The 27,751-nt window shown below is 30.4% G+C and overlaps 1 protein-coding gene across 1 annotated transcript; it reads right to left on the bottom strand.

The window, feature by feature from the left end:
• Positions 1-1,507: 1,507 nt before the first annotated feature.
• Positions 1,508-26,233, bottom strand: LOC113377117 (fatty acid synthase). Its single transcript, XM_026617322.1, has 40 exons — positions 26,105-26,233; positions 24,717-24,906; positions 22,887-23,079; positions 20,887-21,007; positions 20,072-20,275; positions 19,831-19,930; positions 19,583-19,763; positions 19,336-19,478; positions 18,998-19,201; positions 18,729-18,918; positions 18,487-18,652; positions 18,241-18,410; positions 17,736-17,887; positions 17,472-17,655; positions 17,217-17,394; positions 16,979-17,134; positions 16,776-16,895; positions 16,585-16,694; positions 16,311-16,504; positions 16,036-16,205; positions 15,006-15,260; positions 14,775-14,895; positions 14,417-14,701; positions 13,827-14,264; positions 13,248-13,415; positions 13,027-13,157; positions 12,586-12,736; positions 10,497-10,668; positions 8,918-9,195; positions 7,606-7,817; positions 7,306-7,523; positions 6,967-7,156; positions 6,748-6,901; positions 6,415-6,637; positions 6,181-6,331; positions 5,689-5,860; positions 4,887-5,048; positions 4,543-4,803; positions 3,730-3,906; positions 1,508-1,997 (listed from the first exon to the last, which is right to left on the bottom strand). Exons 2-40 carry the CDS (start codon positions 24,897-24,899, stop codon positions 1,731-1,733), a joined length of 7,305 nt encoding a protein of 2,434 aa, XP_026473107.1. The 5' UTR covers positions 24,900-24,906; positions 26,105-26,233; the 3' UTR covers positions 1,508-1,730.
• Between the last annotated feature and the right edge of the window lie 1,518 nt (positions 26,234-27,751).

The raw sequence follows: 27,751 nt of genomic DNA, 5'->3' as shown, positions 1-27,751 counted from the left end.
CAATTCATTTGGCGTCCTCGCAATGAGGTCTCGTCACAATGTCTGTTCTGAATACCAGCAACGAAAACATTAATAAATTTTAAGTTTGAACTAAACGGTTTTCAAATTGGAAATTAGGTACATAAGAGACACTTCGTGCGCACCTTATTGATTTAACTGTTACTTTGTTTATTCTACATAGCAAACCGATGTTGTATTAGATATTTTGGATAATACTTTAAATTATTAAACAGTTATTTGCTTTTAACTGCGTAATTTGAAGTATCTAATTGCTTTTTATATAATATTATTATTTGGTCAGTTTTTACTCATTATTCTTTTGCATTTTATAAATAAATAATCCTTCACTTTTTCCTTTCTAGAGCTACTGATCATTTTGATACACATTAGGAAAAATTGATTTAATAAATATTTGGATCTTCAAACAATGAGAATGATTTTTAATTTTAAACTGAATAAATAATCTTACGAGATTTTATTCGAAAATTTAATGTTTATGCCATTACAATGTTTTTTTTATCATATTTTAACAGCAATCAGAACTTTTATGTCTTATAAGCTGTTGGGCTGAAACTCTTTCTACGTCGTATTTTTTAGATGGTAATCCAACGGTTGATCTATCTATATTTGGATACTTTATTTTTAGAATTTATGTAATAATAGGGTTGACATATTATCCAATTTGTTGTAGCAATACCCGGAAAAGGCTATTTTTACTTGAAAACATATTTAAGGTCTACATTCTCAAGTGAATATTGATATCGCTACTGCTCGATATCAGGATTGTTCGTTACCTACACACTAACCACTATGCCACTAAGGCCCCATTACTAAATTAATAAATTAATATAAAAAAATTAACATTTCGATTCAAATTCTAAGTATACACATTACTAAAATAAAACATATGTTAATTCATGATCCGTTTATTTTTCAAGTTATGTTTCATGCATGGTGATGAAAAAAATATGATTACTCCAAAACTAAAATAAATTACATAAATTACTAAATACCAATAATACCTTTTTTTAATTTTTTCATATATTAGTTTAAATTATCCAATTTTATATTTCTAATAATTAAATTTATAACTAAATGACAATTTTATAAATGGTTCTATGAATTTATATAATCAAATTTATTTATATGAATTTATATAACTTTATATAATCAAAGACAACTTACATGATTTTAAAAAGGTCATTTTTAAATATACGTAAAACCCAATAAATTTTTACTAATATTTGAAAGGCTATTGTATTAACCTATTTATATTAAATAAAAAGGAAACATTTTTTTTGAAACCCAGAAATGTGAATTTGATCTTTGTTAATAACTGAATATATTGATCTATCGATTTAAAGCAAGAATTCTTCTTCTTGTAAATTTAAAATATTTTTAATAATAAAAGTTATTGACAAAAACAAAATATGAAGAAATTTATAATGAAATATAATAGCATTGCTTTAAAATAAATTAAAATGATAATGGTAAAATTTTAGCTGTCTGTGTGTTGATTTGATTTTGAGTGGTGAATCATGAATGAATTTGGCATCTTGCTTTTTAAAAAGAATATTATAGAGAGAAGAAAAAAAGTTTTAGACTTTTTTCATTCGATTCATAGGTTCAATAGCAATTGATAAGTTGTAAGAAATTTGACAAAACTATTTAAACGTATTTGGTACTATAAATGGTGTATCGGCCGTCCGGTAGATGATATTCCGTCCTATTCAGTTCTTTCCTTTGTCGCCGTTGGTGGTGACTTCTTGGGAATTATTTATTAATACAGTAGCGTTGCTGAATGCTTTACCAGTTTGGCTATCTTGCACCTCTGCTTCCATTCTGTTGATTATTTCTGCGCATTCCTGCTGCTCCAGCATACTACGATGATCACCATTGATGAAGTAGACCTCTGGTGTATGAGCACACAACCGAGAAAGGCCATAATCCTTTTCCATGTCAGGGAGAAGAATTGCTTTGGGTCTGATCAAGGTTACCTGGGATGTAAAGAAAGGTAATTAGATAGATAATTTGTTTATATTAACTAGTTAACTGTGGTGCTTTCATTGAATTGTGTATAAAGTTTTATATCGTCAAAGTCGAGGTAAAATGTTGTTTTACGATAAACTGCCACTTACAATTATTAACTTCCCGAAGGAGAAGTTTGTTTTCATAAAAAAATCCGATTCGCTAAGTTTATATTTTCTCGACCTTTCAAGCCATTCTGAATCGAATGAGACCAAATTTGGAAAAAGTTTTCTCAAAAACGGCTGGACGGATTTCAAAAATTTAAAAGCCCGTTTTCTGCTCGTAATAAAATGTTAAAAAAAAATCGATGTTTTTTATGATTTTTTTTCACGGTAGATACCATAGTCTTATAGACCATACTAAAATATTACAGTCCTACGACAAGACGTTAAATTTCAAAAATTCGTCAAATTTTGCAAAAATTAGTATCGTTTTTTTGGCGTTTGTCAAAATTAGAACTTTCATCGACGTTTGCCCTAAAACCCCTGAACCGATTTCAAAAATTCAAAAGCCAATCGATGTATTTTGATGTGGATTATGTTTACTCAGTTTTGTGCAGCGATCGGCCGAGCTGTTTCTTTGTAATTTGGAAAAAAGTGTAAAACTTTTTGTTTACATTTAAGCTCATACTACCGAATCGATTTAAAAAATCTGTTCGAAAGATATTAGTTGGGAATGATTAGTTTTAGGTGAAAATCTACCGAGCCGTTTTCTTGTATTTAACTGTTGAGAAAAAATTTAAGCCGATTTTTATGGAACTTTTTTGCGATATATGTCATGGTCTTGTAGAATTTACTGAAATATTACGGCCTTACGACAAACAGTTTAATTTTAAGAATATATCAAAGTTTGAAAAAATGAGTAGTTTTTTCGACGTTTGTTAAAATTAATATTAGACGATTTACTTGGTATAACGATAGAGTACTTGGTCTTAATGAACATACTAAACCATTAAAGTCCTACGGAAATTGGATCAATTATAAAAATTATTAGTTTGTGAAAATTTGCTTTGAGAAAGTACTCCGAGTTAATGTGTTCGTTCATTTTCAATTATGTGTAGTAAATCCACTTGGAATACTTTTAATCACTCATAAATTAATTCATTTTTTATTGATTAAGTCGATTATTTACACATATCGGGAAGTTCATGTAACTTGACTCAAGGCAAAATACCAATACCAGCTAGTTTATTTCATTTTGGCATAGCTTCAAAATATTCTGAGTATCTTGAAATTTGAGAATATGTTTTATTTATTTTTTGCAATGTTGCAATCTAAATAGTCAATGGTCGAAGATTTATTCGCCATTTATTATTGATCAGTGTACACTCATCAATACACAAAATTCTGCCATTTCTCTATGACGATTATATTCGCCAATCTTAGTTAACTGGTTACGTAAAATCTTAATTTACGAAAAGTGCCAATAACATTTTTAATCAATAGTTTTCCAACAATTAAATAATCAAAGCATAGGCGACCGAAAAAATCGACCAATACAGCTTTCTATGCTATATAATTATAATTCTTTCGTATGAATGGTTCGCATTCCTATGCGTATATTTTCGCTTTTAGTTTGGGCATCAATGTCTTTAAAATGCAGTACTTGTAACAATAAGTAATATAATCGATTTACTTAAATACTTTGTACATTTTAGTAAGTTTATGTTTATGAAAATATGTTTTTTAATTTAAATATTACCTTTGACTCTATCCTTCTCTTCTGTCCATTTTCTGGATTGTATTCAATGACAGCCTCAATTCTGGCTTTACATTCATTAATAGCTCTTCTTTGATATTCTTTGATACCTTCATCATCAGTATAAGACAGGAGTAACTCAACTTTTTCTTCCCAAGTTTTGAAAGTAGGTAGTAATGTCTAAGCAAAAACAAGGCTTTATTAGAATATTTTATAATTATGTAGTTTCAAATCCATATATTAAATTTGATTGATTTTAATTTAAATTTGTATCTAATTTTGATTAAAATTATCTGGTATGTTATAGTATAGGGTTCTATGTTTTATATATTATTAATAATACTTATAATATTACTTATAGATTATTTTATGGCAGGTCTTACCATAGACCAAGAATATTTAATAATACAAAAAAATCATCGAAAATTTTAAATAAAGTTTTCATTTGTTAGAAACACAAAGATGATGAATCACTATTTCAAATTGATTCAACTACCTCTATAGTATTTATATGAATAGTACTATTTTTAATAAATTATCACTGTAAATGGCTTTAGAAAAAAAAGTTGAAGGATTGTATCAGTGTGTATGTATTAATGTTATAGTTTTTTTTAAATCATTTGATCGATAATTCTGAAGTTTAAGCATTGGTTTTAATTTTAATTGTATTTTGTACCTGATCCTGGCAAGTATTCATAATTATCCGATAATATTTGAGTTAAAAAATTGTTTGTACGGTATTGAGTTTATATTCGAAATAAATAGATATAATTTATATTATTTTAAATAAATGATTATTATTTTTTATTTCCATACCTGCATTCTAGGCACTTCTTGAGGCTGGATGCCCTGAATGATGGTCAATAAAATAGTGTCATGGAATCGTTCTTCTTCAGCCACTGCGAAATGAGTATTTGCCAGGCGCCTGATGAAATCTGGAGCGCCGTCCAGGAACGTAAGCCGTCCTCTGTAACCAGCGCTTTCTAACAATCTACATAATTCCAGCGCTGCGGTCGTTCCCAAGGAATAGCCTACCACGTGGAATGTGCTGCGACCTCTTAGACGAGGGGCCATTAGCTGGAATACAACAGTGAGTTTGCATCAATTTCAAGTCTATTATTCGACGCTTTTGTTATAATTATATTTTCTTTAATATTTACCGTGTATAAATGCTTAGCTGCATTTTCGATTGTAGTTGTACTTTCATGACCCATTTGAAGACCAAGCACTTGCTTTTCGAGATTAGCAGCTAAAGGTTTCATAGTAGAAGCTACACCTTCTACACCAGGAATAAAGAATATAGCTTCGTTCGAGTCTTCAGTCTGTTAAAAAAAGGTAACAGAATTATAGAGAAATATAATTATTAATAATTCGAAGATATTTGTTATTTTAGACAGAAATTAGACCAAAGTTAATAAATTGATTATCGAAAGAATATATTGAAAAATAGTATCACAATTGATGTTTTGTTAGAAAACTATGATCTATGACAAACCTTAAGGATAAAAGTTAAAATTCATTATTATCTACATACTTGAATTTAATTATTATCATTATCATTTTTTTCATTATATTTGAACAGCAATCAGATCCTAATAGTCCTATAAGCTGTTGTGCTGATTTTGACTTAATATATAGGTTGTCAAATATCTCCCTTCCGCCTTTTTGTATTATAAACCAAGAGCACAAAAGCGGAAGGGAGATATTTGACAACCTAATACTAGTCTGTTTGACAGATGGCAACCCAAACAGTTGTCACATCTCTGTATGATAAATTATTATTACAATTTCTGTAATAGGGCGAGTATTTTTATTGGTGCGGCAATGCCGGGTGAGGGCTATTTTCACTTGGAAACATATTGCTGTCTATATTTCCAAGTGAAAATCGTTGTCAATGTTGCCTGACAACAGGCTGCTTGAAGTGGGTATCGAACCCGGGACCTCTTGGAAAATTTATTTTACCTCTTTTCCGTTATCGGCCTTGCTAGGTAAGCGGACAACTGGTTTGCAAGCTATTAACTCATCCTCTATTTTCTTCATGTAGATTCCTATATCTTCTAATTTCACATCTTTTGCATCTACATCAACATTAACGGACATTTTAGCTTCGCGTTGGTCAGACATATCCTTCAATCTGAAAAAATAATAATATAAATGATAAATTTAAAAGCTTAGTTAAAGAGGTAAAGACTCGTTAACTCGCAGGTGATTAAAAAGCTTCATTTATATTCTTGATGAATAAAAAGCATGGAAACAGGGTTACCATGGTGTATAAATTATCATTTATTAATAATGATTATATTCCGAGTAAATGATAGAGTTTTCTAGCAATCATAAAGGCATATCACAAAAATGCTTTTTAACATTTTATTAATTTTTTATTAATTAGATCAATCGCATTAAAGTCAATCTTATAGAGGATGTATTCGGATAAGTCTTTGGTTTTTGCAATACCTTCCAAATGTCAAATGTCTAATCTCAGCTGGTGATAAGAATATTTCAAATTCTCGTTCCAGTGCTTGTTTAATTTCAACTCCTGTCATGGAATCCATTCCTAAATCTGATAGTGTTGTATGAATTCCCACTGATTTTGGATCTTTAACACCTAAAAGAAATAAATTTGTGTAAAAGTTTACTCTTGTAAAGTTGATTTTTCGACAGTCTAATACATTCATTAATGTATTTTACCTAACAAATTTCCTATAACTTCTAGAATAGTCGTTCCCAAATCACTTTCGCGTTTCTCGGCAACAACGATGGACGATACTACAGGTGGTGTGTCTGGGTTTGTTAAAAAGTCATCCAGAACCTGCAAACAACTTGCAATGCGTTGTTGCAAGGTGCCTCCAATTTCTAGGTCAAATACGTCGCCTTCTTTGTAAGCTTCTTGCATTTCAGCTACCAAACCAACCTAATGATAAAATGACTTCAATATTTGATACAAAAGTCAATAGATGTTGCAAATAAATATTTTTCTTAGTATCAATTGATAGGAATAAAATATTGTTAAATGTCACTTGCCTCTCCTATTGCTCCCCATTGGACAGCCAATCCAGGTAGATTATCTAGTCGTCTTTGCTCGCATATTCTTTCCATAATCGAGTTTGCAAAACCATAATTAGATTGGCCACCGTTACCCTTTCCTGATACGACTGATGAAAATACTACAAAATGCCTAAAAAGATATTAAAAAAATAATAATTATAAATCAAAGAACAATATTAAAATTTTGATATTTACTTAAGTTGTGGACAATATCTTCTGGATGCTTTGTCAAGTGCAAGTGTGTATTTTGCTTTTGGATTGAATGATTCCTCAAATGTTTCTACGGTTTGATTTTCCAGAATTGCATCCCTCAGTATTACAGCTAAGTTAAATATAGCTACTACTGGACCTAATTTTCCTGATTCTTTCAGCAGATCGCATGCTCCTAAAATTAGTATACATTGATTGTATTATTACTTTTAATTATCATCGTGTTCAATGTGGTTATTAATAAGTATTTTAATCTGGTAATAATCATTGGAAATTTACATTAAGTATGAAAATAAATAAAATCAAATAAATATGTTTCCCTACCCTTTTCTGAAGTGAAATCTCCTGACTTTACGACAACAGTAGCCCCATAGTTTTTCCAGACTTGAATTCTGGTAGATTGATAACCATCGGTTATACCCCTTCTTGATGTAATCACAATTTTTCTGGCACCTCTAATAACTAACCAGTCAATAAGCTCCAACCCAAATCCGCCTAATCCTCCACAAACAACGTAACAGTGATTGGGTTCACAACCAAATCTATTGAAAAGAATTATTTATATTATAATATTAATATTTAACATCAATTTAACATTAAAGTAGATTAATGAATTTCACTTACCTTCTAATAGCTTCTATGGTTCGTGGAACAGGTGGGCGATTTCTAAGATTTGCTGGTTCTTCATCTCGAACTTTGACTAAAACTTTTCCAATATGTTTTCCTTGTGCCATGAATTTGTATGCTTTTTCAACTTCATCTTCTTTGAAAACCGTTGTTGGCAAAGGCTTTACTGCTCCACATTTGATTCCAGAATAAAGAAGATCTCTTAGTTTCTGTGGAAACACAATTTTATTATTTCAACTGTTGGACATTATATCATTAAATAGCATAGCGTTGAAATTTGCTATATTATATTATATTTTATAAAATAGAATGACAAATTGCCATTTTATTAACTTCCCGTAGGGTAAGTTATAGTAATCGCAAAAAAAAATTTTTATATATCTTTACGTTTCAGAGGTTTCTGAATATTTTGGCATACCTTAGAAAAAATGGATGTATGTGTGTGTGTGTGTGTGTGTGTGTGTGTGTGTGTGCGTGTGTGTATGTATGTGCGGATACAAATTTTCGTCGACGATTTCGGGAACACGGATCAACCGATTTGAATAATTCAAAAAACATTCGATTCGTATTGATAAGGAGACGTGCTGATTAGTTTTTGGCGAAGGCAGGTCTAGCCGTTCCGGAGATACGGGGCAAAAAGTGCCGAAAACGGTAACTCAGTTTTTAAGAGAACGGAGCGTCCGATTTTAATAATTCAAAAAACATTTTACTTGTATTGACAAGATAAAGAATTGATCAAATCTTCATAAAGGCAGGTCTAGCGGTTTCGGAGATATAACAAAAAAAGTGAAAAAAAATGCCATTTGGCGGTCAAAAATGATCATTAGACATATGCACATCAAATTTTCAGATGTTTTATAGAGATTTTAACAATAAGTATAAGTTTTGTTTACATTCCTATGGGTTCCGTACCAATGTTTTTCCGTTAGACAGCGACGCGGCGCTTACGCGCTTTATATTTTGTCTCTATGCAGTTAAAGCAGTACGATTGCTCTGAAAAACAAGTTCAGATCTTCCAAAATATGTCAAAATAAAGAAAACATTTTTTTTAAAAAAAAAAAATTTAAAAATAAAAATTTTTTTTTAAAAATTTTTTTTTTCAAAAAAAAGTAATTTTTTGTCCAATTTATAGTTTCTCAAAAATCTTATTTTTTCGAAGTAATTTTTTTTCAATTTTTCAATTTTAATCGTTTTTAAAAAAAATAATAATTTTTGGTACGGGAAGTTCCAGCAATTTGCCTTAAGGCACGATGCCCTAATTGCCTTAAGACAGAATTCCACTTACAGCTAGTTTTATTCACATGATTACCTTGGTCAATTCTACATCGGGGTCATGGAATAAATTGTCCAGCATAATTGCATTGAAGGATGTTTCTCTAAGGAAGGTGCCCATACCTAGCGGGTTGTTATTAGCCAAGTCAAATTTACCGATTTCCAAAAATTTACCGCCTCTTGCCAAACATCTTACAGAAGCCTGTAGTTTTTCTTCGGCCAATGAGTTCAATACCATATCGACTCCTTTGCCTTTGGTACCAGCTAACACAAGCTGTTCGAAGGTTGTGTCACGCGAATTTCCAATGTGGGCATCTATAATCGTTATTTAAACACTTTTATTAATAATATAATATTTTTGTACATTAATAAAAGCAATATGATAATTTCCATTATTCTCAAATGTATAAAATACTTTATCCATCCTTTCACTATTCTTTAATTAATTTTATTAATGGATAGTAGAGATGGGCTTATTATATCCGAAGCCGAATCGACTCGGATTTGACTCCGCTTTATGGTGGAGTTACGACTCCGACAATTTTGAAACCGAAATACACGAAACAAATGTGTTCTATAGTATGCTGTTTATGTATCTAAGGATTTGTCAAATCCCATTAATTATTTGAAATAAAAATTTATGAATAATTATCTATAAAATAATTTTTCTAAAAAATTCATGATAAAATGACGGATTGTAAAATTTTTCGGTCGGCCAGATGATCGACTCAGTGACTCGTATTTTTAGCAGTGTTGACCAAAGTAAAAACGCAAAACATGAGAATCAAATTCAATTTAATGATTTCCTTTTGATGAGAAAATAATTGATTTTTTGGATTAATTTTATATAAAAATTATGTAGTAAACTTTGTGATAAAAGCAAAACATAATACTCCTGCTTTCAAAATTTTTCTTCTGCTATTTTCATTTGAGAATTAATATTATATTGCGTAGTTTGATTAGCATATTATTACTTTTACAAAATTATATAATTGTGTGAAAGTAATAATATAATACTGAATATTTTTTACTGCTTAAATACTAATGATATCACTGATAAATTTTGTACTCTAAAGTGTTGTTATTTCAGGCTATGGAAAAACAAGATTAAATAAATGTATTTCGTTTCGTATATTTTTCGGTATGTATATTCCTGATTGCCGTCATTTACGGCCAAAGATTGTCGTAGTTAGAAATATCACCCCTTACTATTCAATAAATTATACATTTGAGCTATTCACACTTGAATACAATTTCATTGTTCTGTATCTTTAAAGTAACATTTTTGTATTTTCTGGAAAATACACAATGGTATTTATTTTGACTTTTATACCTAAAAAAGGTCATAAAGCTGCCTGCGGGACAAGAAAGTGACCGCTTCCTTCCCAAAGCAAAAACGACAAAAACACTAAATGCCTGTACGAGTTAACAGGTTTAATACCAGTTCAAGGAAGTCGGGTATGACAAATCCTGTGAAACAACTCCACTCGGATTTACTCCGAGGGAGGAGTTGTATTGGAGTGATAACTCCGGAGTGAGTTATTCATCTCTAATCGGTAGTGATATATAGAAGAAATTTTCAGTAATGGTGTATAATGTATAACGATAATTTATACCGTCGATTTGCGGATATTGTCGCTTAATAAAATCTCTTTTTTCTGGTGTTCCGACGGTCGTGAAAACTTCGCATCCCCCGTTCAAGGCAATGTTGATTGCGGCCTGGCCGACACCACCGCTTCCAGCATGTATCAGAACTTTCATTCCGCGTTTCATGTTTCCGACCAGGACCTGTAAAACATTTATATACATTTTACTATTGACTTACAATTAATACAAATTGGTAATACGAAGTGTTTCATTGCTATGTTCAATGTTGTTCACGTATACATATTTTAGAACTGCTTAATGATGATCAAAAGTGACGTGAAAGATAATTATATATATATATATATATATATGTGTGTGTGTGTGTGTGTGTGTGTATTTACACACATATATAAGGCTTAAAGGCGGGTAAACAGGTCCAATACCGATATCTCAAAAATCAATAAAGTTAAGAATTCTTCAACAAAAGTTGAAAGTAGAGACAAAAAGATGTATGTCCAGCCATCACCTTGATTTTTACTACATCGCTATCAGGAGATAAACGGCAATGTTTGAAAATCTATAATAAAGTAATTTTTTTTCGTTGTATTTGTGGTTTGTGGTTATATATAAAATTTAAGTATACTCTATTTAAATATTTTATAACATCTATTGTTTATTTTAAGTTATATTCGACACTTTTTTATATAAACTCTATAAAAGCTTACATCTGGGTTGGGTAAAAAGGACCAACTGACCCTGGCAAAGTTGTAATGCCAGGGTCAGTTGGTCCTTTTTACCCAACTTTACCCAATTTATATTAAAAAATAAAAAAGTAAATTGAGTTGAAACAAAGCTATTATAGAAAGATAAATTAAGTAAATAATTATTTCAAAACTGCTGATGAATATTTCTAACGAAATACCAGATCGAGGTCATTCACTGTGTTATCTCTGCAAAAAATGCACCCACGAAATTTATATTTAGCATTGAGTGAATAATTTAGCTATTACATTTTAAAATCCCTTAATTAAATTAAAAAATACATTAGAATTGTTTGTCCTCTAGCCGTCTCAATTCACCCCGCCTATGAGGTAAAAACGATCAGGTTACAAATTTTTGGAAAATAACAATAAACCCATTTCTACAATGATTAGGTGGGAGTTTTACTGAACTAAATCGTTAGTTGTTCGCTTGATTTGTGTTATTAGTTGTTATATAATTGGTTTTGTTTTCATAATATAATTGCTCAAAGTCAAATCGGACTTTTGTGCCCTGCTTTACCTTATATATATATATATATATATATATATATATATATGTGTGTGTGTGTGTGTGTGTGCATGTGTGTGTTTATGTAACTCATGATGTATGGGTTCCTTTTAATTATAATTTATTATACGAAGCTGCATAAAGACAAAGAGCAACTCAATGAACTCATTCAATATTTTTTATTCACTGATAGTATATATTATTGACATCGCAATATCTTGAGAATGTAATTATTTTATTGTGTGAACATTTTGTTGAAAATCCTTTCTGAAGAAAAATAAATACATGGCATACGTTAATCAAATTATCAGATTTCTAACCCAGATTTAATTTTTTTTAACTGAATTTATGTTTTCATATTATCATATGAGCATTCAAAGACGACTTTGAGTTTTAGTCTCAAAGTAAAAAAGAAATTTCTAACTAAGCAAACACTTTACCTCTTTTTCTGGAAATTTTGAATTTAATTGAGAAATTGAATAATATCAATAATAGCAAGCTCAATAATAGATAATGTCATTGGATGGCTAAGAATTAGTATAGCGTATGAACATTAAATTTTCAGAGTTTTTTGCAAAAAATAACAATATTTAAAAATTATATTTAGTTTTGGCGCCCGCACTAGCTTATAAAAATAAATAAAATTTATAAAAAAGTTATAATATTAACTTACTTATTTTTTAGCACTTCGATGTATAATTTAGAATATTTTGTGACGATTTAACGAAATAATTTAATTGGTTTACGGTTTCGTACTGATATAAGAGAAGTTCATAACTTTTGAATTAAAATATATTATTCAATTCTAAATGTGAAACTAAAATTTGGATCCTTTTTTTTAAAACATACCATAGCGTAATAAGCAGTAGCGTAAACGACAGGAACTGTGGCCGCTTCTTCTAATGACCAATTTTCTGGAACATCCCATAATAATTCCTTGCCAGCAAGCACAGCAGTACTTAGGGCCTGACTTGGGACCATTCCCATTACGCGACGTCCTCTAAAATAACATTGATTTTTATTAAACCAATTTCCAGTTCAACTTAGAATTAGTCGTACTTTGAAGAAACTTTCCGTTTTATACACAAATATAAAAAAAAAACTTTGAAAATTCTCAGAATTTTTTTACTTTAAAAATGCTGATGATATGTCAAGGTGATCAGATCAATCATCATAGAGACGTTATAATATTAAAAAAATCATTTTTAATTTTTTACGATTTCATAAGGGATCTTAATCTTGAGAATGACTAAGAAAATAAAAATTAACAAAATGTATAACCAAACTTACTCTTTAGTTTTTCCAGAAAACTCGAATCCTTGGACACATTCCTGTGTTAATCTACTGTAGCCCACGACATCATTACTTAATTTACCACTCGCTAACATAATATCGCGGAAATTCAAAGCTGAATAATAAATCTGAATAATATTTAAAAAAAAATGTAAATTGACATTACGATAGAGCATTTGATTATTGTATCATGAGGGATTATTGCATTTCTTTTATACCTGAATAAACTCTTGATTGGGTAAAACCTTCGTGTTAGAATTAAGAGGTCCTTGAATCCAACTCAAAGTTGATAAATCTGCTCTTACAAGATTGTTGACATGAGCATATTCTACAGTGACTAAAGGCGATTTCTCTAGCAATAAATGACGGTATGAACCCCATTTACCCTGTTGAATGCGGAAATTAATTTAAATAATAGATATATTGAAAGGATAGTTAGTAATAAAGTAAAATGTTGACGTACGAAATCAAATTCGCTCTGGCATTTAAACTTATTTTTCGCAATTTATTAATTTTAAATATATTTTTGAAAAAAAAAAACTAAAAAACTTTAATAGTCTACTCTTTACTTTTTTACTTTTAACGAACGAGATTTTAAAAAACTTGAATTTGAATATCTATTTGTTAGTGATTGACACATAAAAATAAATTTAATTTTGGCACTACGGTTGTTTAGACTTATTTTTAATCGGACCACCTAAACTATTTTTTAAATTATTTCTACCAAAGAGATATACATATACGAACTTTCATTTTTTTGTCAAATGCTAGATAATGAATTTATTTGTCTTACTCACATATTGGAAAACGTTTATGGGCAATCCTAAGTCCAGTTGCTTTTTATACATCGCATGATCCACATTAAATTTAATAGTATTTGTATCAAGAACAAAGACACATCTAATTACTGTTCCACCAGGTTCTCTTCTCAGACAATTTACCAATCCTAATATTCCGCTAGTTGGTTGTTCTTGAGAATACAGAATGATATTTTTCTCGGTAGTTATAAGCTTTTGAAGAGTAAGCACCCAATTGAATTTAACGTCATCATTTCTTATTTCTACCGTAACAGGTTTTTCTAACTCTTTGACTCTATTCAATACAATAATATTTTCTTTTCCATCTTTTTGAGATGTAATTATTTGCAATCCTTCAGGCGCTGTTGTTGCATCTTTGCTTTCTAAACTGATTATGAAGCCGTCTTGGACGATTGCAGCGAGAGCCTCGTTGAGTTGCTTTAAAATAAAGGGTAAAATTTAAATATTTAATTATTTGCACTTAATGCATTCAGATAGTTTGTTAATAAACACGTAGGAGAGAAAATATGTAAATATATAAATAATTACTCCATTTGTATGAATTGAAATGAAAATTATTGGAAGCTTACTTGTCTGTCGTTGAGAAGATTTCTTCCAATATAAATCAAGTGTCCATTATCGCGCTTTGCTTTCCTCTCAAGAATAGTAATTCCGTTACCAAGGTTCAGTTCCTGTTGCGTTGAATCAGATATAATTGTAGCTTCTGTTCTCACTAAGGGCAAATCACCGAATGCGTTCACCATCTCGGTGATGAAAGGCTTTGTATTGGGTTGATGATATTCTACCAATTTCACTTTCACTTCGTTTTTCACTTCCAATATCAGTTGAGCGTTGATACGTGCGATTACTGAAAGCTACAACAAAAGGTTTCACATTACATACCAATACTAAAATGAATATATTTTGAATTATCGTATATAAACATACATCTTTTTCTCCCATATCAAAGTGTGGAACAAATTGGTATTTTTCGATGACAGGTTCTGTTAATATCTTTTTCTTAGGAATAGATCTAGCGGTCAGTCCTCTGATTTCAATGCCACCGCCTCTGCAAAAAGGTATCAAATTTCAAGGATAAAAATTTAAATAATAAATTGTTTGTTTATTCAATAACATTTGGTATATTTGATATCGAGTGCAATTATTCATATTACTTACTTCAGTATACCAAGTTCCGGATAGTAATGCACTTCTAATGCTTCATCTTCCGGCAAATCTTCAACAAACTTGGTGTGTTTTGGCACATCTATAGTCAGTCTTTGAATCTCAGTGGGTACGTATAAATCCCTTGTATCTTTACCTAAAAGTTGCAGTTGAAGCATGTTGTCCATGAAGGCGGTATAGTTCTTCGACCACTTTATGCGGCATTCAGTTCCGCGGCTATTGGCGCTTACCATTCCGCGGAACAATCCACTATTGTTGAAGATAAAACCAAATATGAGAGTTTATAAACATATAACATATAAGAATTGTATACGAGGTCTGTTCAAAAAGTACCCGGAATTTTCGTTTTTTCAAAAAAATATTTATTTATTCGTCTACATTAATGTGGTCCCCTTCAAAGTAGTCCCCCCCAGATATAATACACTTATGCCAGCGTTTTTTCCAATTTTCGAAGCACCCTTGATATTCACTTTTTGATATGTCCTTGAGCACTCTCAGCGATTTTCTTCAATCGAGGAAAACCGCCGTCCTTTCATGGGTCTCTTCAACTTTGGGAATAGGAAAAAGTCACACGGAGCCATATCTGGTGAATTTTTGCACTTTGCAACACTTTATTTCATTTTTTACGCAAAATTTAATACAAATTCTTTGACTTTTCAATTCTTCCATTGTAAAAATCGCCGAGCTCAGAAAAACACGTCGAACCTTAGCGACTACCACAGACAAAGTAAACAGTGAATATAGCTGAAAATTTCATCATACTTTAGGGGCATGTATACCAACACAATAAAAAAAAATTTTGACAATCAGACACTCCAGACCCGCGAAATTTAATTATTAGTAATTCCGGGTACTTTTTGAACACACCTCGTATATGTGTATGTGTGTGTTACATGTGATATGAAACTGATCCCGCTCTCAATATTGAGAGTCGCTAATCAATAAGGTATTCGAAAGCACTGTTGATATATTTATACATTTTTGAAATCGGTTTTCAATGTATTATTAAATGCGATATAATTACTTGTAATTGTAGCCTCTTAATCGTAGCTCTTTATATATATCTTTCGACTTCAACATCATTTCATCGGCTGAATCTTTATTAGGTAATGGTTCTAAATCAACTGAGCCTACTTCATCATCTTCTACGCTACGAACGCGCCCTGATACAACGGCTGCATTTCCTTCAATAATCTACATTAAACAAATCAATAGTCTCATTTTCTGTGCATGAATTTCTATATGATTCCTATATATCATTAAATAATCCAATATTTGGATCAGTTAAAAAATCTATACCTCAAAATTGCCGGTGCCTCTTTGAATCATAACGATCAATTGTAAATTTTCTGCTCCTGTAGGAATGTTTGTAGCACGCAAAAATTTAACATTTTCAAATATTACACTATATCCCTCAGGTGTTTCATTTCTCATCAGAGCTAATGATTCCCACACAAGATGCAGGTATCCCGTAGCTGGGAAGAGATTGCGGCCTGCATAGGATAAATATGAATACAGTGATTTTGTTTCATATACTAAAATTGTATTATGTTTTAAAAGTAATTTCATCTACCGTCAATAACGTGTCCTTTCAAGTATTTAAAGTCTTCTGTTTCTGCAGAAATAGTTACTGTTCGTTCACCTGATCTGATTTTTTCTTGTGTGCAATATTTAATTAGGTACCTGTAGATAATAAATATTCGATCGATTTTATGGTATTTCTTGCAAAATAATATTTAATAGATATATTTTTACAAAACATACCAGTCATCTGAATGTTCCCATTTAATCAGTGGTGATATCATAGGTGTTCCACGTGAAACTGGAAATTTAACTTCTGGATAAAGTACAGATATTTTTGGATTCAATCCTACTTCAAATAACCTATAATAAACAATTTATATGTTTTTTAAAGAGAATAGTTGTTCACTAGAATAGTTAATACAAATTTTATGAAAAAAACTTACTTTCCGATGCCATTAAATAGGACTTGTATATTATCTTTGTCACCCCGTCTTGTCAAAGCAATATTTGTTACGTCTTTCTTAAGACTTCTCTTTAAGATGGCTTGAAGGAGACCATGCGGAGCAATCTCAACCGTAATAGCATTTGATGGAATTAATCTGTGCGTAAAGGTAATATTATGTACTATTTATTACTGATAAAAATTAAACATGCTAAAATAAGATTCCAATTATTACGCACCTTGATGTTTCTTCAAACAATACAGCACTCAGTAAGTTATTGGTATGGTATTCTGGTGAACTATATTTGGCTTGTGGTTCATCCCATTTATCTTTAGGAACGCTACTTGACAACCATTTGGGTGAGCGCAGTTTCGGTTCTGGTATAACTTGCTTCAAATATTTAAGTAATGTAGGTCCTATGAATTTACCATATTTCAATTAGACTTATTTTATATCGCGTATAATTTAAGTTATTCTAAAATAAAAATCCTACCAGCTGATGCAATATATTTGGAATGGTATGCGATGTTTGAACAAGGGACTTCCCTTGCAAATATGCCCTTAGCTTGCAGTTGTGCAACAAAATCTTTCATTTGCTCTGCTGGTCCAGATATTGTACTGCTGTCAGGACCATTATGACAAGCTACTTCTATACCTGGCGGACATAAATCTTTGATCTGCAAAGAAAACAAAGTTTATATAGCTTAAATGCAGTATTTTCAGATAATTGTGTATTGCTATTTTCTTCATTAAGTACCGTTTTGTACCCGACTCCAACTGCAGCCATTGATCCTTTTATCAATTCTGTTTCAATACTAGCCAATCCTCTTGAATATGCTGACAGTACCATTTCTTCCGCTGTGAAACATCCATCGGCATATGCGCAGCCCAATTCGCCAACAGAGTGTCCTGATAAAATGTTTATATATTTTACTTGTATTATGTTCTAAAAGTACTTTTATATCTATTTAGAAATAAAGATGTTTAAGTCTGAATATAAATTTTTTACGGTGCTACATTTAAATTATTTTCAGAAAGTTCAAAATCTGATTTTTTTAGTCTTTGGACACAATTCAACGAGTTAATTTTTCCTCATTTTTCTTTGTACTCGATATTTATCAAAATATTTTATATGATAGCTACCATATAGGCTTTCGAAATACTTTATTCGAAATAATTTATAAACTAGGGGAAACGTAATTTTCTGGATTATTTGATGTGTTTTATCTTCTATATCATTTTATTTAATATGATTTAATTACCTATAATTATATCAGGAACAATTTCCAGAGCTTTCAACACATCACAGAGTCCTACTTGCACAGCTGCTATTCCCACAAAAGAATGTAAAATATTATCAAATATTTTGGGGTCTGGGTTTGTAATAATTTCAGTCAAGTTTACGCCGCGAGGTTCGAGTACTTTATGACATCTGAGGAATAGAGAAATGTATGATCCAGTGTACCATAAATTCTATGAAATTTGCAGCAATCGTAATCGCTTCATACTTTTGAATAGCTGCAGCAAAGATAGGAAGACGCATGAGTTGTGCTCCCATTCCAGCCCATTGCGATCCCATGCCGCTGAATACGAAACAGACGGGTCTACGAGCTCCAGAGAAGTACATGCAATCTCTGGATAATTTAACGCCGTTACCACCATCCTTGCCGCACTCTATAAACGACACATATTAAAATAAAAATCTACATTATGGAAAGCGTATTTCAAGTCGCTTATTTAGTATTTTTACCCATCAGAGAATAACCGCGGTATACGTGTCCAGGAATGTCTTCAGAATGGATATCATGGATTAGTCTGGCGTATTCAGCATCTAATGGTCGTATTTCCAAGTCATCCAAAATTGTGCTTATTGCTTCTTCAGTTCTTCCGGAAACAGCAAAAATGCGTGGCAAATCGTCTGCTGGCTGTCCTTTGTTAATCTGTAAAATTTAAATTATAAATTTAAAATTATAATTATATTATGAATGAATTTGATTTTCGTAAATTGCAGATATGTACTTTTTGCTTCTTATTTCTTTCTAACAGCACGTGACAGTTAGCTCCTCCGAAACCAAATGAATTACAAGCAATTAAATCTCCTTCCAAGGGAGTTTTCTCAGAAACAACTTTCATTCTACCATCTTCTATGGCTTTCATACCTGGACGTGGTTTTTCATAATGTAAATTTGGAGGAATGATTCCGGTTTCAAATGCGATGATTATCTGAAATTGTAATAATAGAATAGGGGATTCAAATAATATATCATTTCTATAACGACATATTTTATTTTGCGCAAATATCATATTACTATAACAACTAAGTTAATATAAAAATTAAGCAAAAATGTTTTAACTACCTTAGCAATGGAACAAAGACCCGATGCCGGTTCAGAATGGCCCATGTTAGACTTGACTGAGCCGACAAGCAAAGGCTTGGTACGCCCTTCCAAAAATACATTCTCTATTGCCAAACCTTCAGCGGGATCGCCTATGGGTGTTCCTGTAAAACAATGTGCAATATTTATAATTATAATTAATTTGATAGTGTGAATATACTTTACGCAAACTGAATAATATAATTATACTATCAACCAATATTCTCACCTGTGCCATGAGCCTCAAGGTAGGCCAATTCACTTGGCTTATAGCGGCACTCACGATAAAAGTCGCCCATGAGGCGAGCTTGTAGTTCAGTTGATGGGAAAGTTATACCTTGTTCTTTGAATCCATCACAGTTAGTTTTTCCGTGAATCATTCGGCAGTAAATACGTTTTGCATCCTTTGACTATAGAATAATTAAATTAGTATTATTTAAAAATGTCTAATGTTATATGATATTTAGAAAACTGTACCTTTTGTAGGAGAACGAAACTAACAGCCTCAGATCTTGCATATCCAGTACCGTTGGCGTCAAATGTTCTACATTTTCCTTCGGGCGATAATACTCCTAATCTGATATAAATAAAAAGTTCTATTTTCAAAACTTTGTCACAAACTATTTAAAATGGTTTTAGTTTAATAAAATTATTTAATAAAGAAAAATAACACTAAGGACTTGAGGAGAATTAATGTAAATTTTGTTCATTTACTAACTTGTAGAATTGCAATGATACTAGAGGGTGAAGGCACAAATTACACCCTCCGACCAAAGCGGCATCGCAGTGTCCCTCTCTTATGGCTTTGTAGGCATGCTCCAAGGCATACAATGAACTGGAGCAGGCAGTGTCGATAGTATAGGATGGACCGTTCGTTCCCAACCAGTAGGAAATTCGGTTAGATAACATAGCTCTGCTGCATCTGTAAATTTTTCGGGTTCATATGCGTTAAAACAGACTCTTATTTTCAATCATGGATTTCAAAATGTGTAAAATATTTATGCGTTTGTATTATATACACGGTATCCCAGATCTTGACGACAAGCCGAAACGGTGTGATAGTATTGACCTTAAACTGTCGCGAAAAAATTTAGAATAAGAGATTATCTTATGCTGTTTGGAGCTTGAGCTTTTGATGAGCTTTTAAATTCAATCTACAGCTTTATTAAAATTATGATCATTGTTCAGTTATTGTGGTAAACTTTTATTAATTTTGTTCATTCAAACTCTGGAACCGTAACCGTGAATAATATTTCTAGGACCGCAGTAAAAAAAAATACCACAATTGCCACATGTTTTTCAGAATTAAGAATTTTTGTTGAACTATGAATTTTTTTAATTTGAAAAAAAATGTACTAAAATATGTTGGCAAGTTCCATCAAAAGTTGGCACATTTAATCCAAATTGTAAAAATATGACAAATATTTAATCGCAAGATTTGATTGCCTTCCACATTTAACAAATGCTTTAAATTAATCAGTTAAATCATAAAATTGCATTTTAGTATCATTGTAAAAGTTTCTTTTTACTTACCCTGTAATACCAAAACCGTTGACCTGCAGCTTTTCATAAAACCAAGTTTTCTCAGACTCTGAGAAGCAAGCACCAACAAATACTCCTGTTTTGGTTCCTCTGAGTTGACGAGGATTTAATCCTAATAATATTTATGATTATTTACAAATTCTTTGATAATGGAAACCATTAAGATTTTTATAGCCAATACAACTCATTAGTGCGCATTGATTAGTATGATTGGTAGTTATATAAATTATTAATAAATTTATTAATTATATAAGAATCTGATCACTTTATTCTTAGCAAAAATCTGAATAACTTAAATATGAATTAAAATAGCAAATATTAATTAAGTATACAATGAAAATGATCAATTTTTTTCTGAATTTCAGACGTTCTAAGTTTTTTTAATTGAATCATTTTTTTCAGAATTACAGACTTAAGACTTCATTATTTGTTATATTATATCTTTATCTATTTTTCGATCTGTATCTTTTTTTGCTTTTAAGCCTAGTATAAAATTTTGTTCAATGGTCTTAGTTTAATTAACTCAGTACAAAATTAGCACTTGTGCCAAAAAGACGATTTTTTTTAACTTCCCGTAGGGTAACTTATTGTAATGGGCCGAAAATTGAAATTGAAAATTTTTACATTTCTCGACGTTTTGAAGGTTTCTGAACTTTTTATCATACCTTAGAAAAAATGAATGTGTGTGTGTGTGTACGTATGTATGGATACAAATTTCCAGTCACGTTATCGGGCGCACGGATCAACCGATTTGAATGATTCAGAAAACATTCGATTCCTATTGATAGAGAGATGTGCTGATTAGTTTTTGGCAAAGGCAGGTCCAGCAGTTACGGAGATAAAGAGCAAAGAGTGCACAAAATAGAAATCGAGTTTTTGAAAGAACGGAGCATCCGATTTGAATGATCTGAAAAACATTCATTTAGTAATGATTGGGAGAAGTGTTTATTAGTTTTTGGCAAAGGCAGACCCAGCTATTTTGAAGATACGGAGCTAAATGTGTAAAAAATGGCAGTTTTTGAGAGAACTAAGCGTCCGATTTAAAAGATTTAAAGACCTTTCTGCTTGTCTTAACAAAATAATTGATTTTGGGAAAAAAAAATTTTGTTTCAACTGTTTTTTTTTCAAGAAAATTTTTTTTTGTATATCGAAAATAATTCAGATTTTATTTTTAATTCTGACTATAGTTCTAATATACTTTAAACAAATAATATCAACTTTGCAATTCAGTTTATATAATTTATTTATAATAATCTATTTGAAAACATTCAAAATTCCTTGAACATTTCGTACGGGAAGTTCCAGCAATTTGCCTTAACCCCTTATCTTACGATTTAGATTCGAAAATGTCGGGCCAAAGTTGTTCAAGCTGGTGCGGCGTTTGTGACTATTTTCCCTCATAGTGTACGGTTTATCACAAAAATAAAAATAATTTTGTGTTTTATAATTTCGTATGAATAAATATTTTGTAATACTAGCGTTCAGCACATCGGGCCATGCCCGTAATGCGTAACATTTGCTTCTGGCCCAAATATCGTACGCGGGCTATGCCCGTAATATTCACTTTTGGCCTAGCAATCGCACGCGGGCTCTGCTCGTCATTTTAAGTTTATTATTGTTGTAAATATTATTTTCAGATATTTAATGGATAGTTGTAATTTTCTTATCAAGTAATTGCAAAGAATCAATTTAAATCTATACATTTCGAAAGCCTGGAATAAAAGATATGAATCTCGCACAAATATTGCTTTCAGAAAAATCCAGGACACAAGGTGGAAATCCGGGACTCCTTATTAGTCGGTTTGAACCATTTTGTTTTTTGAATTTGTTTGTTTAAATGAACCATTTTCTTCATAATTGATAATTCAAAAATTTAAAAACTATTTATTAATTAATTAATTAATAAATAACTATTTTTTTGTTGTGATCTATAGTGATCAGCTAATTATATTAATTAGAATTTATTTGGAGTAATTTGAAATGTTATTTACCGGCATCAACAACTGCCTCGTAAGCTTTTTCCATCAGCATACGACACATTGGGTCCATGGTGTGAGCTTGCTTATAATGGACACCGAAAAAGCTCGCATCGAACTTTTGCGCATTGTTAATCTTTCCGGTACGTTGCGGAATTTCCGGGTGGTCTTTGGCCCATCGTCTGTTGTCGTCGGTTACTAAATCAACCTTTTTGCAAAAAATAAATGATAAATATTTAATTAATTCATATTTTTTAGATTTTTTTTAACTTTAAACTAATATTTATTTAAACGCAAAATAAATAATTAATATTCTAATATCACTTCAATGAATATTTATTATTAACATTGTATGAACTTGGAATCAAAGGTATTGATCAATATGTGCATACAATTAGATCAATATCATAATCGAAATTTGCATAAAATTGATTCAAATTTACAATTATTGTTATAAATATTTGACGCAAGCTTTATGCCCATATTATATGCAAATGTGAATCCACGTTCAAAATGAACTAATTATATTTTAAAAATACGGAATTAAAATTTTCCACAAATAGTTTGGAAGAAAGTTATTCACAAATAGGAATTTTTCATTGTGCTATATGATAATTAGTTATGTCATATCCTGTCTATCAAATACAAAATGTTTATACCAATAAAGTTAATACTAAAAATTTATGTGGGGATTCCTGAAAGTTTACAAATTTAATCATTGGCTTGACACACCTATTATTTTATTAGTAAATATTATCAAGATTAAATGTTGAAAAGCTATAAAATTATCACATACAGTCAGCTAAACCTATCGTAAAGGTAATGATTTTATTATTTGTTAAAAGATTGCAAATAATGAGATTTTGATTAACAAATACATATTTACAAAAAGATTGATTGAAATGCTTTCTGTAAATAAATTAATATTTTCTATACATTTAGAAAATTAAAATGAAAAAATAAAAAACTGAGATCAAAAGTAATTTTATATATTACTCATCAGCGTACTGAAATACCCTAGAAGACACTGAGTTACATGACTTTCTATTTTTAAAATTAAAATTTCCATGTTTGCTTTTCTATAACGGTGTATAATTTTCTTTTGTTTTTGTATGTTTATTATTTTTTTATTGCAAATGTATGTACAGTGGAGACTTTTTTATTTGGGACAATTAAATTCGTTAATTATTCTAATAGAAACCTCTGAACTTATTATTGTAATGTAACTAACCGATAAAGAATAAGAGAGGTCAACAACACCTTTTAGGAATTGTTTTAACTTATATGCAAAACAGAATCGAATGACAAAGAACTTGACATTGCATTCACACGCCATTATTTGAAGAAAGCTTTAAATTATTTTGTATTTTATTAGCTATTCATGAAAGAATCGTGAAATATATTTTAATTTTTTATTTTTGTCAAAAAGACACTTTTTTAACTATAAATTAAAAATACAATATTTGAATTCAATATAGTAAATGTAAATCTACAAATTTGGAATTATAAAATGAACAATTAGAATTACTATCCAATTATCATCAAATTAATAAATTTCAACAAATTGAATTAGTATTATAAAAATAATAATAATTTATTATTTAATAAATGTCACAAATTGATGATGAATCAACGCGTCCTGGGTCAGCTTATAATTATTGATCATATTTTGCAAAATTTTCATATATTAAAATTTTCATTTATGAAAACAAGTTCTAGGAATATATATATATATATATATATATATATATATATATATATGATAATAATAAAAAATGTTATTTACCAATCTACATAATTAACTTCCATATTTAAATTTTGTACTATATCCATAATAGTGTTTACCTTATTCAACAGTTTGTCACGAAATTCGTAGACATTGTCGCTTTCGGGGAACTGCCCCGACAATCCGGTAATGACTACTTCTTCGCCTGGTTCCGGGCTGGACAGCCTGATGCCGGCCGCCAACGCACGGTCCATTCCTGAAGAGGGTGCGTTCTGTAAATCTACAGCAGCTGGTGGCGCCATTGTCAGACTAATAAAGATAATTATTTCAATATATTATCATTATTTCAGAATAAAAAATAATACAGATCTACAAAAAAAGTTGTCTGTACTGGATGTGCGGCACATGTTTTCTAATGTAGCTTTACCGCTGGTTATGAATGTGAAGTCAAACTGGGGATCAAATGGAAAAAAATTGGAAAAAAAATTAAGAAAGGCGACAAAATTTCAGATCTAGTAATTTTTCTCGACGATAATTAAAATCTTATAATTTCTGTTGTTTCCTGCCCTTTTTTACCTTTAATGACTATTGAGTTTCAATCAAATGATCTATTGATATTTTTTGTATATATCAGCTGTAATTTGCTAATATATATACTTCTCATTGCCCTTAGGTAATCTGCAAACATAAATGCATTTGAATATCTGAATATTCGACCTCAAATTAAATTTTACAGTTATTTTGATGGTTACAGTTTAAGGAGAACCGTTTTAACCATTTTTTCTTTATTTAGTACCATTTCCCAAAAAACATTTAATAATTAAATATATTTTAATTTTTACTTTATTATAAATTAAATTTAATAAATTTTGTAATGTATTTTCAATTCAGCTCTTGAAAGATATAATTATACCAGGTTTATTATTAAATCAATAACTAAAAAATTTATTAAATAATGCTTTAATTGTGAGTGATATTTAAATTAACCGCCTTTTGTAGTTTAGATTATCAAGCTCAATTCATTAATTTTAATCAAGTATGGAAAGGAATACAAACAAACATTCATCTTTATATACTAAAAATAACTTTCTATTTTATGTTTTAACAATATTTAAACTAAATGAACGATAGGGTAAACCGTAGGAATATAAAGTTCACACAATATTAATACTATATTCCTAATCTAATAATGCGATATCGACTTAAAGGTATATATATATATATATATATATATATATATGCATATATATATATATATATATATATATATATGTATATATATGTGTGTGTGTATGCATGTATGTATATATACATAATTTGATTTTGTATATAGATAACATTTAATTTTGTATTTGTTTATATGAAGTATTATTGTTATTTAAATGACGTTATTTTCACAAAATTAAGTTTTTAGTATTAATCAACAAGTTGAGAGTTTAGAAATTAAAACTGTACGTCAGGTTATGATGTCCATTCTCAAATTCACATTTTAATTATTGGCACTCACCTAATATGTTAACACTTTTAATATGACACTAAAACGAGAGTAACTTAAGCAAAAGGTGGAGAAAACTATTTTCAAACTTTATTAGAAAATAATGCAAGATTTTGGAAAAGCACTAAACGCACGTGTGCAACTAACCGAACGACGACCACCAACCAAATGCCTCTCAGTGCGGGCTCTTTGGCGGATTTATAACATTTGATCAATCGTATTATTTCAAATGAATAAACATCAGATTTTAAAATACAATAAACTATTTTGCATATTACCCACACGTCGAATTACGTTAATGGATCTCTGGAATGCTCGGTGTAATAAGCCGAGTACAATCAAAATTAAGTGATAATACTATTATTACAAATTTTATTCGTTCATTGAAACTTTTTCTTTCCTCGACGTCATTGAACGTAAATATCTACATTTAAAATAGAAATTAAGAGTATTATTATTTGTTTAACAAAACTTCAAACTAATTTTTATGTCGATGGCATAATATCTTTAAATCTTTATAAGTTTTATGAGCCTATCCTAAAATGTATAAGTATAAACCATAAAATCTTGAGTAAGTAAATTGATAAAAAATAAATAAACACAGTTTCAAGAGTGTCGCCAGGGAATTGGAAAATTTTATATAATAGAATTTCATGTTTACTTGCACCATTGTATTTTAAGGCAAACCGATGGAATATTCCGTTCAAAAAATAAATATCCGCATTTTATCCACTACTGTAGTGCTAGCCTATCAATCGGCTTTTTGATTGCCATAGTCTATTGACCGGCAACGAGCGGTCTATAAAGTTAAAAAAAATGAAAATCTATTTTTTTTACAATTTTATGTTCTCTCGACATTTCAAGTTATTTTAAACCATTTAACATCAAAATTAAACTACTAGTTGTAAGTAGCATTGTGCCTTAAGGCAAATTGCAGGAACTTTTCTTAATAATACGGGTAAATAATCGACTTTATCAACAAGAATTAGCTATTTAGATAAAATATTCAATTTATCGAGAATAAAGATTTCGCTTTCATTAAAAAATTGATTGAAGATTTTCAATTGATATGCTTGAAACATACTTATAATATCTCTAATTATATAAATTAAATTGTTTTAACAGATTTCATTCTATCCATTTTGGGTTTTAAGCTACCTACGAAACATCACAGGACGTACAGATGCTTCGGCATAGATTCTGATTAGAATTGCTCTCCCAAACGGCAAAATTCTGAACTTTGATGAAATTTTATACTTCAATCGCTTATCGTAAGCCCATGATATTTTAGTATGTTATTTCTGACTACGATAAATCTATTGTATTACAAAGTTTCATTAGAATCATCAAAAAGAAATGTTTCAACATACGGAGAAACGGCCCGGCCGATTTTTACCAAAAACCAAGCAACGCAATTCCCAACCGATCAGTTTTTGATTTTTTTAAATCGATTCAAGGTTGTGGTCTAAAACGTAGGCGAACAACTTTACAATTTTGTGTCTATTGCAAAGAAACAACTTGGCTGATCGTCGTGCAACACGATATTCCTTATCGGGATACGTCGAAGAGCTTTTTATTTTGACCCAGCCGTTTTTGAGAAAACGTGGACGTAAGAACTAATTTTGGCTCACATACATACACACATGGTCTTTTTTCAAA

Source organism: Ctenocephalides felis, unplaced genomic scaffold (assembly GCF_003426905.1).
Source record: "Ctenocephalides felis isolate EL2017-DRISC unplaced genomic scaffold, ASM342690v1 CF-g0.4_SCAFFOLD_01886, whole genome shotgun sequence".
NCBI lineage: Eukaryota > Metazoa > Arthropoda > Insecta > Siphonaptera > Pulicidae > Ctenocephalides > Ctenocephalides felis.
The sequence above is the reverse complement of the archived record's forward strand: the minus strand, read 5'-3'. Positions and strand labels throughout refer to the sequence as shown.